A 13,546-nucleotide genomic window follows, 5' to 3' on the forward strand; every position below is an offset into this window, starting at 1 on the left:
AAATTAGCTGTCATCACTCAGGAAAAAGATACTACATTATTGCAGACAGCTCAGCAAAAAGCTTTGCTCATTCTCTGGCTATGGCTGCAACAACTGATGAAGTGATACAACATATAAAAGATGATATGTGTAATAATTGTAACTCTATCACAATGACATTGCTTGTCTGGCCTCTCATACTGTTGCTAGGAGTATGACTGATGTAATTTTTTACTGCAGTTGGTGAGCGACAACTGCTTATGGACTGACATATGAGGGATTGAACCAGAGCAGCCTAGAGCTCAAAGCACGAGCTGAGTTCTGGAAAGAAGACCCAAGATTTCTGATGATTCTCTCACCAGTGAAGTCTAAGTACATCTTATCTCACCACATTACTCACTTAGTAAAGTACCTAGTAAATCATAGAATGCTTTGTGTTGGAAGGGATCTTTAGAGATCATCCAGCCCAACCCCCCTGCAGTGAGCAGGGACAGCTTTAACCAGATCAGGTTGTTCAGAGCCCCGTCCAACCTGACCTTGAATGCTTCCAGGCATGGGGCATCTACCACCTCTCTGGGCAACCTGTTCCAGTGTTCCACCACCCTCATTGTAATGAATTTCTTCCTTAATCTAGTCTAAATCTACCCTCTTTTAGTTTAAAACCACTACCCCTTGTCCTATTGCAACAGGCCCTACAAAAAAGTTTCTCCCCATCTTTCTTATAAGCCCCCTTTACTGAAAGGCCACAATAAGGTCTCCCTGAAGCCTTCTCTTCTCCAGGCTGAACAACCTCAACCCTCTCTGCCTTTCTTCATAGGAGAGGTCTTCCACCTCTCTCATCATTTTTGTGGCCCTCCTCTGGACCCATTCCAACAGGTCCACACTTTTCCTGTACTGAGGACTCCAGAGCTGGATGTAGTACTCCAGGTGGGGTTTCATCAAAGCAAAAGGGCAGAATCACCTCCCTCAACCTGCTGGCCACGCTTCTTTTGATGCAGCCCACGATTCAGTTGGCTTTCCAGGCTGTGAGCGCACATTGCCAGCTAATGGCCAGCTTTTCATCCACCAGTACCCCCAAGTCCTTCTCGGCAGGGCTGCTCTCAATCCCTTCATCCCCAGCCTGCACTGATATCAGGGGCTGCCCCAGGTGCAGGACCTTGCACTTGGCCTTTTTGAATGTCATGAGGGTCACATGGGCCCACTTGTCGAACTTGTCCAGGTCCCTCTGGATGGCATCCCATCCCTCAGGCGTGTCTGCACCACTCAGCTTGGTGTCTTCCGCAAACTTGCTGAGGGTGCACTCGATCCCACTGTCTATGTCATTGATGAAGATATTAAACAGCACTGGTCCCAGTACGGACCCCTGAGGGACTCCACTTGTCACCAGTCTCCATCTGGACGTTGAACTGTTGACCACTACACTCTGGATGTGACCATCCAACCACTTCCTCATCCACTGAACAGTCCACCCATCAAATCCCTATATCTTCAATTTAGAGGGAAGAAAGAAAGTAGAAAAAAAATCATTTAATGTGTTAAATAAATGCGTAACTATTTGGTTCCTTTTCTGAGAATGAGAAGTTTTCAGTAAACTTTTTCCTGGGGGGAAAAAGAAAAAAATCTATCTCATTATCAAAATGCACAGTGGTAATGGACATCTTTCACTCCTGGCAGTAAAGGATTTGTGGAAGTGAGAAAAGGTTAGGCTGCTGCAATGATTCAACCATATCAAAGAACATTTTCCATTTTAAAGGTATAACAGGTTGCTGTAATTATTACCACTGAGTGTTATCTATTGAGGTAGGTCCAAATCCTGCCATCCTCATACTCTAAAATCTCCAGATGAAGTCCTAACTGTATCCTATCCTGAACAAAGATAATGGAAGTCAACCTACAAAACACTGAGCCTGCTGGTATGCCAAGGCATGGTGCAGTTGTGTGATCAGAAACAAAGCCAACAGAAGACTGGTATAAAGCATTCTTAGTTAAAAGCTTTTCACATGGAACAAATCTGTTGGAGAGTTGGGTCATCACCAGACAACCACCTGTTCAAGCAAAGGGAAACAGAATAAAGCACAAAACCAATGACAATCAATAAGCCTTTCCATCAGGCAGCTTCTCACCCTGAAATGAAGGACTAAAGCTCTTATGAAAGACATACGACTTGACTGCTACTATCTTTTTAAGTGGAAGGGAGTTACTATTTGTTTGGGATGGGAATGGGATATATAGGTATACTTAGGCACTGTAGTGATGGGCAGTTTAAAACTTCAGTTAGACAATAAATTATTCTGTTGTCTATACTTTGTCTCCATTTCCTGAATAATTTTCATTCGCATGGACATTCACATTCATTCATTAAAGGGCACTGAGATTTCTTCAGGTGCACTTTGTAATACAGCTAATAGTAGAAATACCATTCAGTTTAAAGTCAGGAAGTGTGCAAGTGCACCACAGAATGACAGAATAATTTAGGTTGGAAGGGACCTTAGGAGGTCATCTAATCCAACCTTCTGCTCAAAGCAGGGTTGATGCTCAATTCAGACCAGCCTGCTCAGATATTTGTCCAGTCAGATATTGAAAACCTCCACTGATGGAGACTGCACAACCTCTGGGCAGACTGCTCCAGTGCTTTGTTATCCTTACAGTGATTTTTTTTTTTTCTTTTTATCCAGTCAGAACTTCCCCTGTTTCCATTTATGATAGTTGCCTCCTGCTCTTCCATCATGCACCTCAGTAAGGAGCTTGTCTCCACACCCTTGAAGGCCTCCTTGTAGGTATGACAATGCTGCTATTAGGTACCCCTGAACCTATCCCTTCTCCAGGCTGGACCACTCAAGCTCCTTGAGCATCTGCTCACAGGAGATGTGCTCCAGCCCCTCAACTATCATGGTGGCCCTCCACAGAATGAGCTTCAGTTAATCAGCATCTTTTGGTGTAGGAGGGCACAAAGCTGGATGCAGTATCCTACATGTGGTCCTGCACGTGCTCAATAAAAGGGGTTATCTTCAACCTACTAGTTGTGCTCCTGTTGAAACTGCCCTCTATGCTGGTGGCCTTCATCGCTCTCAGGGCACACTGCTCTCAGGTTTAGCCCAGATTAGAGGACCTCAGATATCACGTATACATATCCAAGCACTTATAATTGAATATGAGACATCAAAATAAATCAAGATGTGCTTGATGTACATTATACTGAAACAGAACACAAAATCAAGACATAACTCCTTGATAAATGAATCCCCTACCGCTTTCAGCTTATGTCCATGGATTCATATGAGTAGATCTGAGGAGAAAAACATCTTAACACTGGGTAAGGGAAGTTCATTATCTATCATTTTAAATTCAACATTGAGGAGTATGTGCCTTCACTGGGAAATTTTTTCAGAGTATGCAAATCAAAAAAGGTGGAAAACCACTGAACTCCTTTAGTTGGTATTTAATTCATCCTGTTTACACTTCCTCATACATTCCCCAAATGATTGTTTTTACTGGGGTATTAAAGTATTACACGAATGAACTATTCTTTTCCTTAGGTGGTGGAAATGTACAGGAAACTGATAATGAAATACAGGTATAAAAAGGAACACCAGATATTTATCTTCATGAAATTTAATGAAGTTTTTGAACAAGATACAACATTTCAACTTTAAATGGCCCAACCAGTTACTGCACTGATTTATGGAGGCAAATTCACAATTTCTGTAAGTAAACGCAGTTCCCTGACTTTGGCTGAACTAACATTCTAGTTCCTGCTCCCAGAACTAGATTAGTTATCATTTAAAAACACTCTGAGCTAATTAGCACAAAACAGGCCCAGAAAATCTTCCTATCAAGTTCTTCTACCTCCTAGACTGAAATCAGTGCTGTTCAGTGGCCACACACTCATAACTCTGCCATTGCATCCACGTAGTGGCATATTTGTTATGTGGACTATACTTGCTCCATAAACTGGATTCTATGGGGTACTTTCAAAACAGAGTGATGATATTCAGAAAATCAGATAACCTTTGCTGCTTGGAGTAGAAGACTGTGCTCAGTTACCAGCTTTAAGTGTAACCACATAAAATCTCCATTCACATTTATAGCAAAGCCAGAGTTTTGCATATGCTACAGAAGAACTTGAAGAATTACTCAGTAATAGTTGTATACAATACTGGTTAAGTTAGTAAACATCTGTCATGTCATCTCCTGGGTATGAAGGGGCAGGCAACATTATCAAGGCAGAGGTATTTGGCAAAATATATATTGCTTATGTTATACAACAGTGCTGAGGAGAAAAAAGTGTGAGAGCCAGGAGAGAGAGAATTATGTGGAGGAAATATCTTACTAATTCTCTTAGTCACAGTGGACCTGACTCACCACTGAGTCACTTCAGCAGTGTGCCAGGGCAAATGAACCGTTTTCAATGGGGTTTACACCAGCGTAAATGTAGTGTAATGTTTTGAATCAACTCTTCTCCTCATCTTCTCCTTACTGGATTCATTTATCATCCCACTAGATGCCAAGAAATAGTCATGTGAAACGTTCAGTACATGCACCTGCAGCATTACTTACAGCTTTAGCTGTCTCACATGTACGGTTATTTCATATTGTCTTGGTTCTGGCTCATCCCGCTGTACTTTGCAGAGCCTTGAGACTTCCCACCCACATTTGAGTCATTTTTACTGCCTCCCACACACTCTTTATTCTTCCAGGTATAAAGTGCAGATCAGATGTACCAAAAGGGGACATTTATTTCAGAATGTTAGTAAGTTACTATATACTGGACTCTCAGAAGCAGAAGTTTCTAATGCTTGCGGGAGAAATAAAAAAATAATTAAAAAACCCTAAAGGGAATAATTAAGAAAAAAAAGACTAGAAAAAAAAGTCAGCGCTATTATAACCGTAATCTCATTCTGTGACATCTGCAAACACATTCTGGCTCAGGAGCAAATTCAGCCCTGCCACAGTCAGGCACAAGCTGGAAAAGGCCAATAGTGCATTTTTTCCACAGAATTTGGTACATGATCTTGTAAACCAAAATGGTCTGTCATGCCTAAAATCACTGATTTTGCACTCAGTTGCTTTTGTTAGGCAATGAGTGATCTGCCCTTTTTGTCTTTTTCTTCTCAGCTTTGCAAATTTTTTTTGCCACCCACTGAGACTGGAAGAGGCTTCTGTCTTCCATTTGCTCAACAACCTCCTTCATTTCTTTTCCACTTTCCTCTCCCACTCCTTAAAACCCACTTATAGGCCAAGACAAGCTGCAGCTGGCTCTCACTTCTGCCATCCCTTGACAGGGGAGAGGGAGCAAAAGAGGAGAAAGATGACTTGCAGACATACTCCCCTTCCTTTCTGACTTTGCAGCTGTGCGGTTAGCCCACCCATTTCAGATGGGAAGAACGAAGCTGCAACCAACACCGAACAGCCCTGGAGGGGCAGCATGATTTATCAGATGAAGCCAGCTCTTTTCACGCTGGTCATGGTGATCCAGGCTGCAAACATCTGAGGACAGAAGCTGTCTCTCGTTCTGTGCCTGAATAAGGACTGGTATTTTGGATCCCCAAATTTAGCTGGGACTGGAAATGCTGCTGTCATATGCAGAACTGACATTAACAGTCCTTCCTGGACATAGGAAGTTGCTACTTGGAGACTCATCCACACATTTCCAGTTCAAGGTACCATTCAGAAGTTCTTACTTTGGGGGGAAAAAAGAAGTTTGAAGAAGCACAAAAACTGTTGAAGGTTGGCAGGATGGAAAATCTTAAAGATACAAGGAACGAGTCACATAGGCTGCTTTCCTGCTGTTAGCAGACACACTGAGCCGTTGTCACATGGGCCAGGGCATCCTAGAGATATTTTATCAACAAAGCCAATTGTCGCTAAGTGCACTTACTACTGCACCACTGTCATGGTTACGGGAGAGAGCTGGAGGCAGGCACTTGTGCTGTTGGCTGCATCGTGGGTAGGTACAGGGCATTGCAGAGCAGTGGGCTGGCCAACCACTGCATGCCCGAGCCATGAGACAGAAGACCACCGGAAATTAAAGAAATTATGCAAAGTAATAGGATGAAGAACTGAAGACATCCAGAAAGTGCAATGTTTCACACCATCAAAATATTCAAACGCTGGCAAATAGTACTATATAATAATGCATCACCACAGCAACGCATCGCTTACAAAGGCATTGTAACTGGCATACTGTATGCTGTTTGCATCCGAGGCTCGGAAGGTATCAAGGTGACTGCTGGAATCACTGCTTTGATGCTTTAATTAATCACTTAAGATAGTTTAAGACAGTTAACTGGTATTACATTTTTGTGTAATGGGAAAAGGCAGCGGACACCATTCACCTGTCTGCCAGGCTCAAGAGTCAAGCTACGCACTAAAACTCCTAACACGTACGAACCCCCACAAGCACAAATGCACAGCAGCACTACCAGGGACTTTCTCTGTACGTACCAGAGAAATCCTCAACAGAAAAGCAAGCAAGCAACTGAAAAAAAAAAAACCCACAAAACCTGCAGTAGTCATTCTTTCTTCTCTATCAACCAGTTTCCCTCAAATTCTGAACTTCTCTTTTATGTTATTCAGAAATAATTTGCAGAATCCCTTACTTTGGTAAAAATGTAACAGGATTAAGCTATCACCGAATGCTATTCAGTGCTCTTCCTCAATAAACCTAAGAAATGATTTCCAGCATAAAAACAATGCAAACAGTTCCTTTTGATATGTACTGGTTTTCCCTGACATGTCAACAATTGTGAGTTCTTAACAGTTCAGACAATAAATATGGATAGGTGTAGCTCTGTATCTTTTTCTGGAGAGAAGAGGTGCTTGAAAAAGGGAAAGGATGAGGGTGGGAGAAAGATAAGGTGAATGTATCTAAAACAATACAACTGGGCTACAGACAAGGCTAAAAGCTAAGGTCAAAAACATCTGCATTGCTATTTACATGCTCATTGATAGTATTTTTAATGATGCCTGTTTTAAAGCAGAAAGTCTAAGTCAACTGTCAATTAACATTTACCCAGCCAAGTTCAGACCCTACGCATTGACGATTAACCTGCCTTTGCAAACCAGCAGCCTCAGACAAACGCAAGTGGCACCAAAACAGAGACCATTCTCAAGCTGCAAAATGCCTTGCATCTCTGCAAACACTACGCATTGAAAATGCTAGTTAATGTTTCCTACCTTAGAAGGCTTCCTTTTGCAAGAGCTACTGCTGATTTATTTAGATGTATCTTTTCCAATAGTTTTCCTTCTTCTCTTGTGATGGGAGAAAGCTGGCATAGAGAGCAGTTTCTACCTGAAGATTAGTACTGACACTTGGATCCTTCTGCTGCTCTGACAGCCTTCGCAAGGGTGCCCATGCTACTGGAAAGCCTTCCTTCATATAGATGGAGCCGCTTTTATTGCATGTTTCAGTATTAATGCCTGTATTATAAGCTGCTCAAGTACCTTTCACACATCACTAGGTTTTGTTGTTAGTGAAACAGCAGGGTAACAGACATTTCAGAATGAACCATTCTTCCACACTGCAGGCAGAAATTTGTACACCCTGCTGTAAAGAATTAGTCTCGTCTCTCTGCTATACCGAGACTTTTGCAAAGGGAAAGGCAATTGATTTACAAAGTAGATGTGGCTGCAAACAAAAGCAGCTCAACCCTAAGGCAAATGAAAAAAAAAAAACTACAAAAAATAATAAAATAAGATTCATGTTTTAATTAATAAGTCACTGAGGTGTAAGTAGCACTTAATTGACACATAAGTAATGGACATTTGTAGTCTCATTCCTGTCTAGTGCCTACTGCATTTGTTCCCTTAAAGTAACATACCATTATGATTAATAGATTTTAAAAATATATAATGATTATGCTTTTCTAGACATTTACACATACATGTAAACCAGAAAAATGTTAACCCTTTCTTCCCCCACATATACTGAGTGCCATACTGCCATGTTAGGATGTCAGATACAGCAGCTGGACCCACCTTTATGTTTAGTAAGTGATCCAGGTGTTTTCACCAGCACTTTTACGACACATTTACACCAATAACGGGACAGTTGTAGAGAGAAGTCTAGTCAAGTGCTGAAAAGAAGCACCTACTTAGTCAGTGCTTACAGAAGCAGTTGGGCTGCATGTAAATAAGCCCCAAGAGACCTCTTCAAAAGCATAACTTCCAATGTGCTAGACTGCCAGCTTTTATTCACATGAAATTCAAAACACCAGCTAGTAGTGGCAGAGATCCGTTGTTCACCAGCTACCAGTACAGCTGGTCCTGGAGGCCTGCTAAGAGACAACTAAGCCTGGCCATCACTGGGCTGCAGTTGCCTACCCAAGCAATCGCACCTGATTCCTCACAGCCTATACCGCATTTGCCATCAAAACATCCCCAGGAGGTTATCTTTGGATATGAAGGCTTCCTCTAACAACCTAGGCTTCCTCTAACAACATCAGTAGCTGAAACAGCAGATGAAACCTCCCCTCCCACCACCAAGTCGTATCTCGCTACAGGCTGTCAATGTTAACGAAGCCACAGAAAAAAAACCCACACTCAGTGCGATATAGCAGGGAAAGTACTTTCTTTAGAAACAGTGGAAGGGGTTACTATCACTGCACAAGGTAGGGGTGAGGCATCATCTGCAGTACAGTGTCCATCCATGCTGACAGAAGGTGGTTCTAGCTGGGAATGGGCAGTGAGAAGATCCACCAGCATCACCAGAAGAGCCTGGAGCTGACTTTATGAGCAGAGGAGAATTTGGCTCAGTCAGTTTTGCAAAACAAAAGTTGGGAGGAACTAAGATTGTTCTCCATAAATTCTCCTTAAAGTTCATCAACTGAAGGGAAGAAGATCAAAAAAGCTAATAATCAGTCTGTATCAGAAGAATTAATAACTATACAGAGACCACTTACAAAAAGAGAGTTTCCTGCAACTGAGTTTCTAAATATCAGATGTTAAGGAAACCCAGGCATGTTCCCCAGGAGGGGTCACTGGCTGTCACACAGCTCCTCCATGCACCTCAACAGCCTTCCAAGCCTCTGCACGGCTTGTTGTGTGGGAAGGACCGGGAGGCAGGTAACCCTCCTCTGCCTCCTCTGAGCAAAACACAGCTAGAAGACTGATTAGAGACCACGAAACAAATGGAAAGTGTTTTCTTGATTGAAAGGGGTTTGTATCAGGCTTTGAATTATCATGCAAAATAAGTATATTTTTAGAAAAAAGGCAATTACACTTATTTTGTCCACTTTTATGATATGCTCGTTAGCACAAGTTGCAATTTTCATTAATAAATAACTGCTTGTGACAGAAAAAGAGAGAAAAAATATTTTTAGTGCCAAATGCAGAGAAATAGATTGCAATACAACAAAAGGGAAATGGCTGGTTATAAAAAAACAATGGCTTGTTATTTTAAAATGTGTTTATTTTCTGTGTTATTGCATGATTTTAGCTATTGCTGGATTGGGAACAGAGCTATACCATAAGCACTAAAATAAACCCTTTTTCTCCCTGAAGGTTTTCAGTTGCACTGCATTTTAAGTCAAACTACAAAATAAACTCAGCCACCTTTGCTCCCCATTTAAGATGGTAGGTTTATCAATACATATGGTCAGGGATAAAACATAGCAATTTCTAGGAGGGGACTGATGTTGCATTAAACAGTGCTATGTAAGCTTCACAAGCAAAGCAAACCTTGCCCATTAAAGCACTGGTGGGCAGGGTTTTTGTAAAAACAGCAAAACTATTGCCTTTAAAAGCAATAGAAGAATTTATGGTCTCCGTAAATTAGCTGTTCAGCCCCTTTTGTAGCTTTTCCAGTACAAGTTCCCTGAGAGACTGGGGGCAAGCCAAGGTGGACTGGAGGGGAAGAAAGGGAATTATAAACAGAGCTATCCTGTGTTTAAGCCCATTTACTACATGGAATGAATCTGGCCCTCAGAAAATGGGCTGAAAGAAGAATTTAAGTAACTAAATCATCATTTTATTTGGCTGGCAACCTACAAAAACAGCCATATTTTTATAAGTTATCAGTAACTCACACTAGTTGACTCTCCCTTCCTCCTCTGCTGAATAAACACTTAAAAACGAACAAGTGTTGGAAAGGGAGACAATATTATAAAATCTGGGCACAGAATAATTGTGGAAGCAGCTGTCCTCCTGACATTATCACAGAAATCAGAGATGGAAAAAATCCTATTAGGTCATATAGTCCCTCCCTTTGTCATTGCAGGACTGTTTGCTAACGTAGATTTTCCAGTGCCTTGTCCAACCTTGTTTTAATACGATCTAAATGATAGCTTCCAGCAGCCCCCTTGGGAGACAATTCCTCTGCCTAATAAGTATTGCTGTCAAGATTTTCCCCCACTTTAATAGCAAATTGCCCTATTATTTTTGTGTATCTCCAGATTATATTCAAGATTGTAAAAAGAAGTACTGACGTTTTGAAAAATGTTTCAGGATTCCAGATAATTCCACAAAAAATACATCTCACAACAAAAAGCAGCCATGGCTACTTTTTCTTTTTTCTGTCCTCCTGACCAGCAGATACACAAACGTACCAGCAAGCTGGCCAGTAACAAACACACACCGAGCCTGAAACTGGACAGACAGAAGAATCGGCCCCAATTCCAAGCCTTTTGAACAAGTCCATCTGCTGCAGATGAACAACAAACGACTTAATCGTGTTAGCTACAGATACGGTCTCTGCGTTCTTTCAAATCTGTTTGCTTAGGTCAAGACTTTTAGTGTAGCTTCCCAATGAAATGAGGTGTGCGTGCTACCTCCTCATCTGATTGCTCTCCATGGTCAACACTGAAACTCAACGGCCATTTAAAGTGATCCCTTAGGTCCACAGGCTCATGGAAATCACAGGCTGATCACCATGGAAGGAGCCTCACACTGTGTGTCTCCTCTTGACCATGTAAACAGGCAGTGGAAATGCAAAGAAAGCTCTTGAGATATTTCACGGGGAAACACAGGGGATGGGAGCAGGTATTTCGGGAGACGTCATGAGGAACGGGACTTATCGTGACCGCAGAATGCTAGGACATAGGACATTCACCCATATTCAAGCTTCATTAGTTTTGTTGCATACAAAACTACATGTTGTTTTATACAATCTTATGGAAAGAAGGTTATAGACTGTAACGTTTCCGGGTGGTTGTAAAAAGCCTCTGGACATTAAATACCATTGTACCTGTTCAAATCCATTGCCTGCTTCACACTAACTTCATCCCACCTTTCCTATTTGACAGTGGCACTATATGACACTGCTGTGCTTTTACAGATCATGAAAGTCCTTTCTCCTCATCTTTTTTTCAAAAAGGTTTCAGAATCTTGCATCACTATTTTTTCCACAGTTAAATGCCACAGACTTCATTCAATCAAAGTCTCTCCCAGCCTGCACCAGTACCAAAGAAGAGGATCAGTGCTACAGCACTGTCATCAGAGCAACACTGGGGAAGGGGAGAGGAGGGGGACACACATGCACTGACCAAAAACATCACCTACAACTACAATGACAGACGTAATCAGTCATGGTAAAATTCCTACAACAGCCTTAAAGTATTAACTTTTCTCAAGTTTGTTATTGGTCCGTCTATATTAAAAACAAGAAACTTCCCTCCCGTTCAGTACGCTCTCACCAAGGAATTAGAAGAAACAGATACAGCCACATGTGCCCCCAGGTCCCACAAATTCGACTCAGCACTGTTACTGTACAAATCTTCTTTTTAACTTTTTTTTTCTTTTCATCATCCACAGAGACAGTAAGGACACAAGTTCTTAATTACATCACACCACATGCTAATTGTTTAACCATATTGCAGGTAACATATTACCAAATAAAAGGAGTATTTTTGTACAGACATGTCAAGGCAAGAACCAGGACAGAAAAACACAATACTGTGAAGCCAAGAGTCAGTAGAGAAATCGGAGCTTCTGTTCTTCTCCCATCCTAGTATTAATCACTCCCTGTAACCTGCTATGGGTAAATACACCCCAAATTTGCTATAGCTTTTGCCATGACACTCTTCTCTCTGCATTCACCTCTCTCTTCTTTATCACATCAAATGTAAGTTAATTAGCTTCACCTTTCAAAGCCTATCCCCTCTTACTACCTTTCATTCAGTGTCAGAGGCTGACATCTTTGAAAACATGTAGCAGCTGCCATTGGTCACCCCGTACATTTTTGAAGGTTTATTTAATGTTTTCTTCTATTTTGCCTCTCTCACTTGAAAGAGCCATCTGTAAATAGTGAGAAAGCTGTCTTTACACTCTTTCTCCCTTATTAGAAGTCTGTTTTCTGAGATGCCCGTAAAAACATTTGATAACGGAAAAGCCTCACACACCTAACCCTAACAGCATACCATGCCATCTAGTATGGACTCATTGTTCCCTTCCACTTGCTTCTCAGTCCCTTCCATAGCTATAATTCTCCACCATTTGGATAGTTAAGTCTTTGTACGATTCCCAGCAGACCTTTCTCTGGTTAAGGAAGTCCTTTGGGACTCCTCCAGGCTTTCTTAACTGATGAAGAGAAAGGAGTGAACTGAGCAACCTGGGGAACCTTTTCTTAACTCCAGTACTGTTAAGGCTTCACAAGATACAGGAAAAGGGCAGAAAGAAAAACTGGATAAATGATAACATTGATTGGCTAACCATACACTTAGATCCAAGGATAAATTCTATTCAGATCAAAGGAATATATCCATTTCTGATCCTGGGTCAGTTATGAGGAAATCTCTTCTGCATAAAGTACAAACATTCACCTACACTAAACAACCTCCTTGCTTTTTAAAACAACAAACTCAAAAAACCCCTGCAACATAGCTCATTTCTGGGTGCAAAAATACATTTCAAATGATTCATTTTAGTTTTTCAGCATCTTCACCCTAACTCTGGGGAACGTAAAAGGGAATCAAAGAGCAGAATTTACAGAGGAATTTAGTATAAGTATTAAAACGTGCCTGATAATCCATTCACTTATTACTTCTGCTACCTGAACGTTCTCCAGTACCACAAATATCCATTTAAGGAGTATGTGTATTATCAAACCATTAAGAGAAGAAACAGAAAAGAATTATAGAAAAAGTTCCTAGTATTTCACAAAAGTAACAGTAAACTGCTGCATTAACACTCATTTGCGAGCACATGACTAGACCCAAAAGAGCAAGTCTTTTTGTACACTTTGAGATGTGTTTGAATGACAGGTTCTCCTTACCTCAAGCACTCTTCCTGTGATATACTTTGCACAATTGTCACATCTGATACCAAACTTTGCATGATAGTCCGTTTCGCAGTATGGAATGCCATCCCTAGGGAAGAACAACAGGCCACACAGAGATTGCTTTAGGTAGGCTTACAGGTTTACTGGGGGATTATACAGCTAATATCTGTTAATGCTTCAACATTTAACAGGGTGTTTAGGGACTTTTCCCCATCCCAAATACTTGTATTTATTAATTTTGTAAAGAACTGAATAGTTAACGAACTATTCTGGCCCTTCACAGTCTACCACGATCCCACTTTCCTGCTTTGTTGCTGAATTCGGCCATCGCCTCTCCCCCAGTCACAACACTCG

The 13,546-nt window shown here is 41.4% G+C and overlaps 1 protein-coding gene across 1 annotated transcript in view; it reads right to left on the reverse strand.

Annotated features, from left to right (window-relative positions):
* Nucleotides 1-13,546, reverse strand: part of ABLIM2 (actin binding LIM protein family member 2) — a 104,617-nt gene that overhangs the window by 60,013 nt on the left and 31,058 nt on the right. Inside the window, exon 5 of the mRNA XM_075709871.1 lies at nt 13,187-13,280. Within this exon, the coding sequence (XP_075565986.1) occupies nt 13,187-13,280 (94 nt within the window). The remainder of the gene's footprint in view (nt 1-13,186; nt 13,281-13,546) is intronic.

Source organism: Pelecanus crispus, chromosome 4 (assembly GCF_030463565.1).
Source record: "Pelecanus crispus isolate bPelCri1 chromosome 4, bPelCri1.pri, whole genome shotgun sequence".
NCBI lineage: Eukaryota > Metazoa > Chordata > Aves > Pelecaniformes > Pelecanidae > Pelecanus > Pelecanus crispus.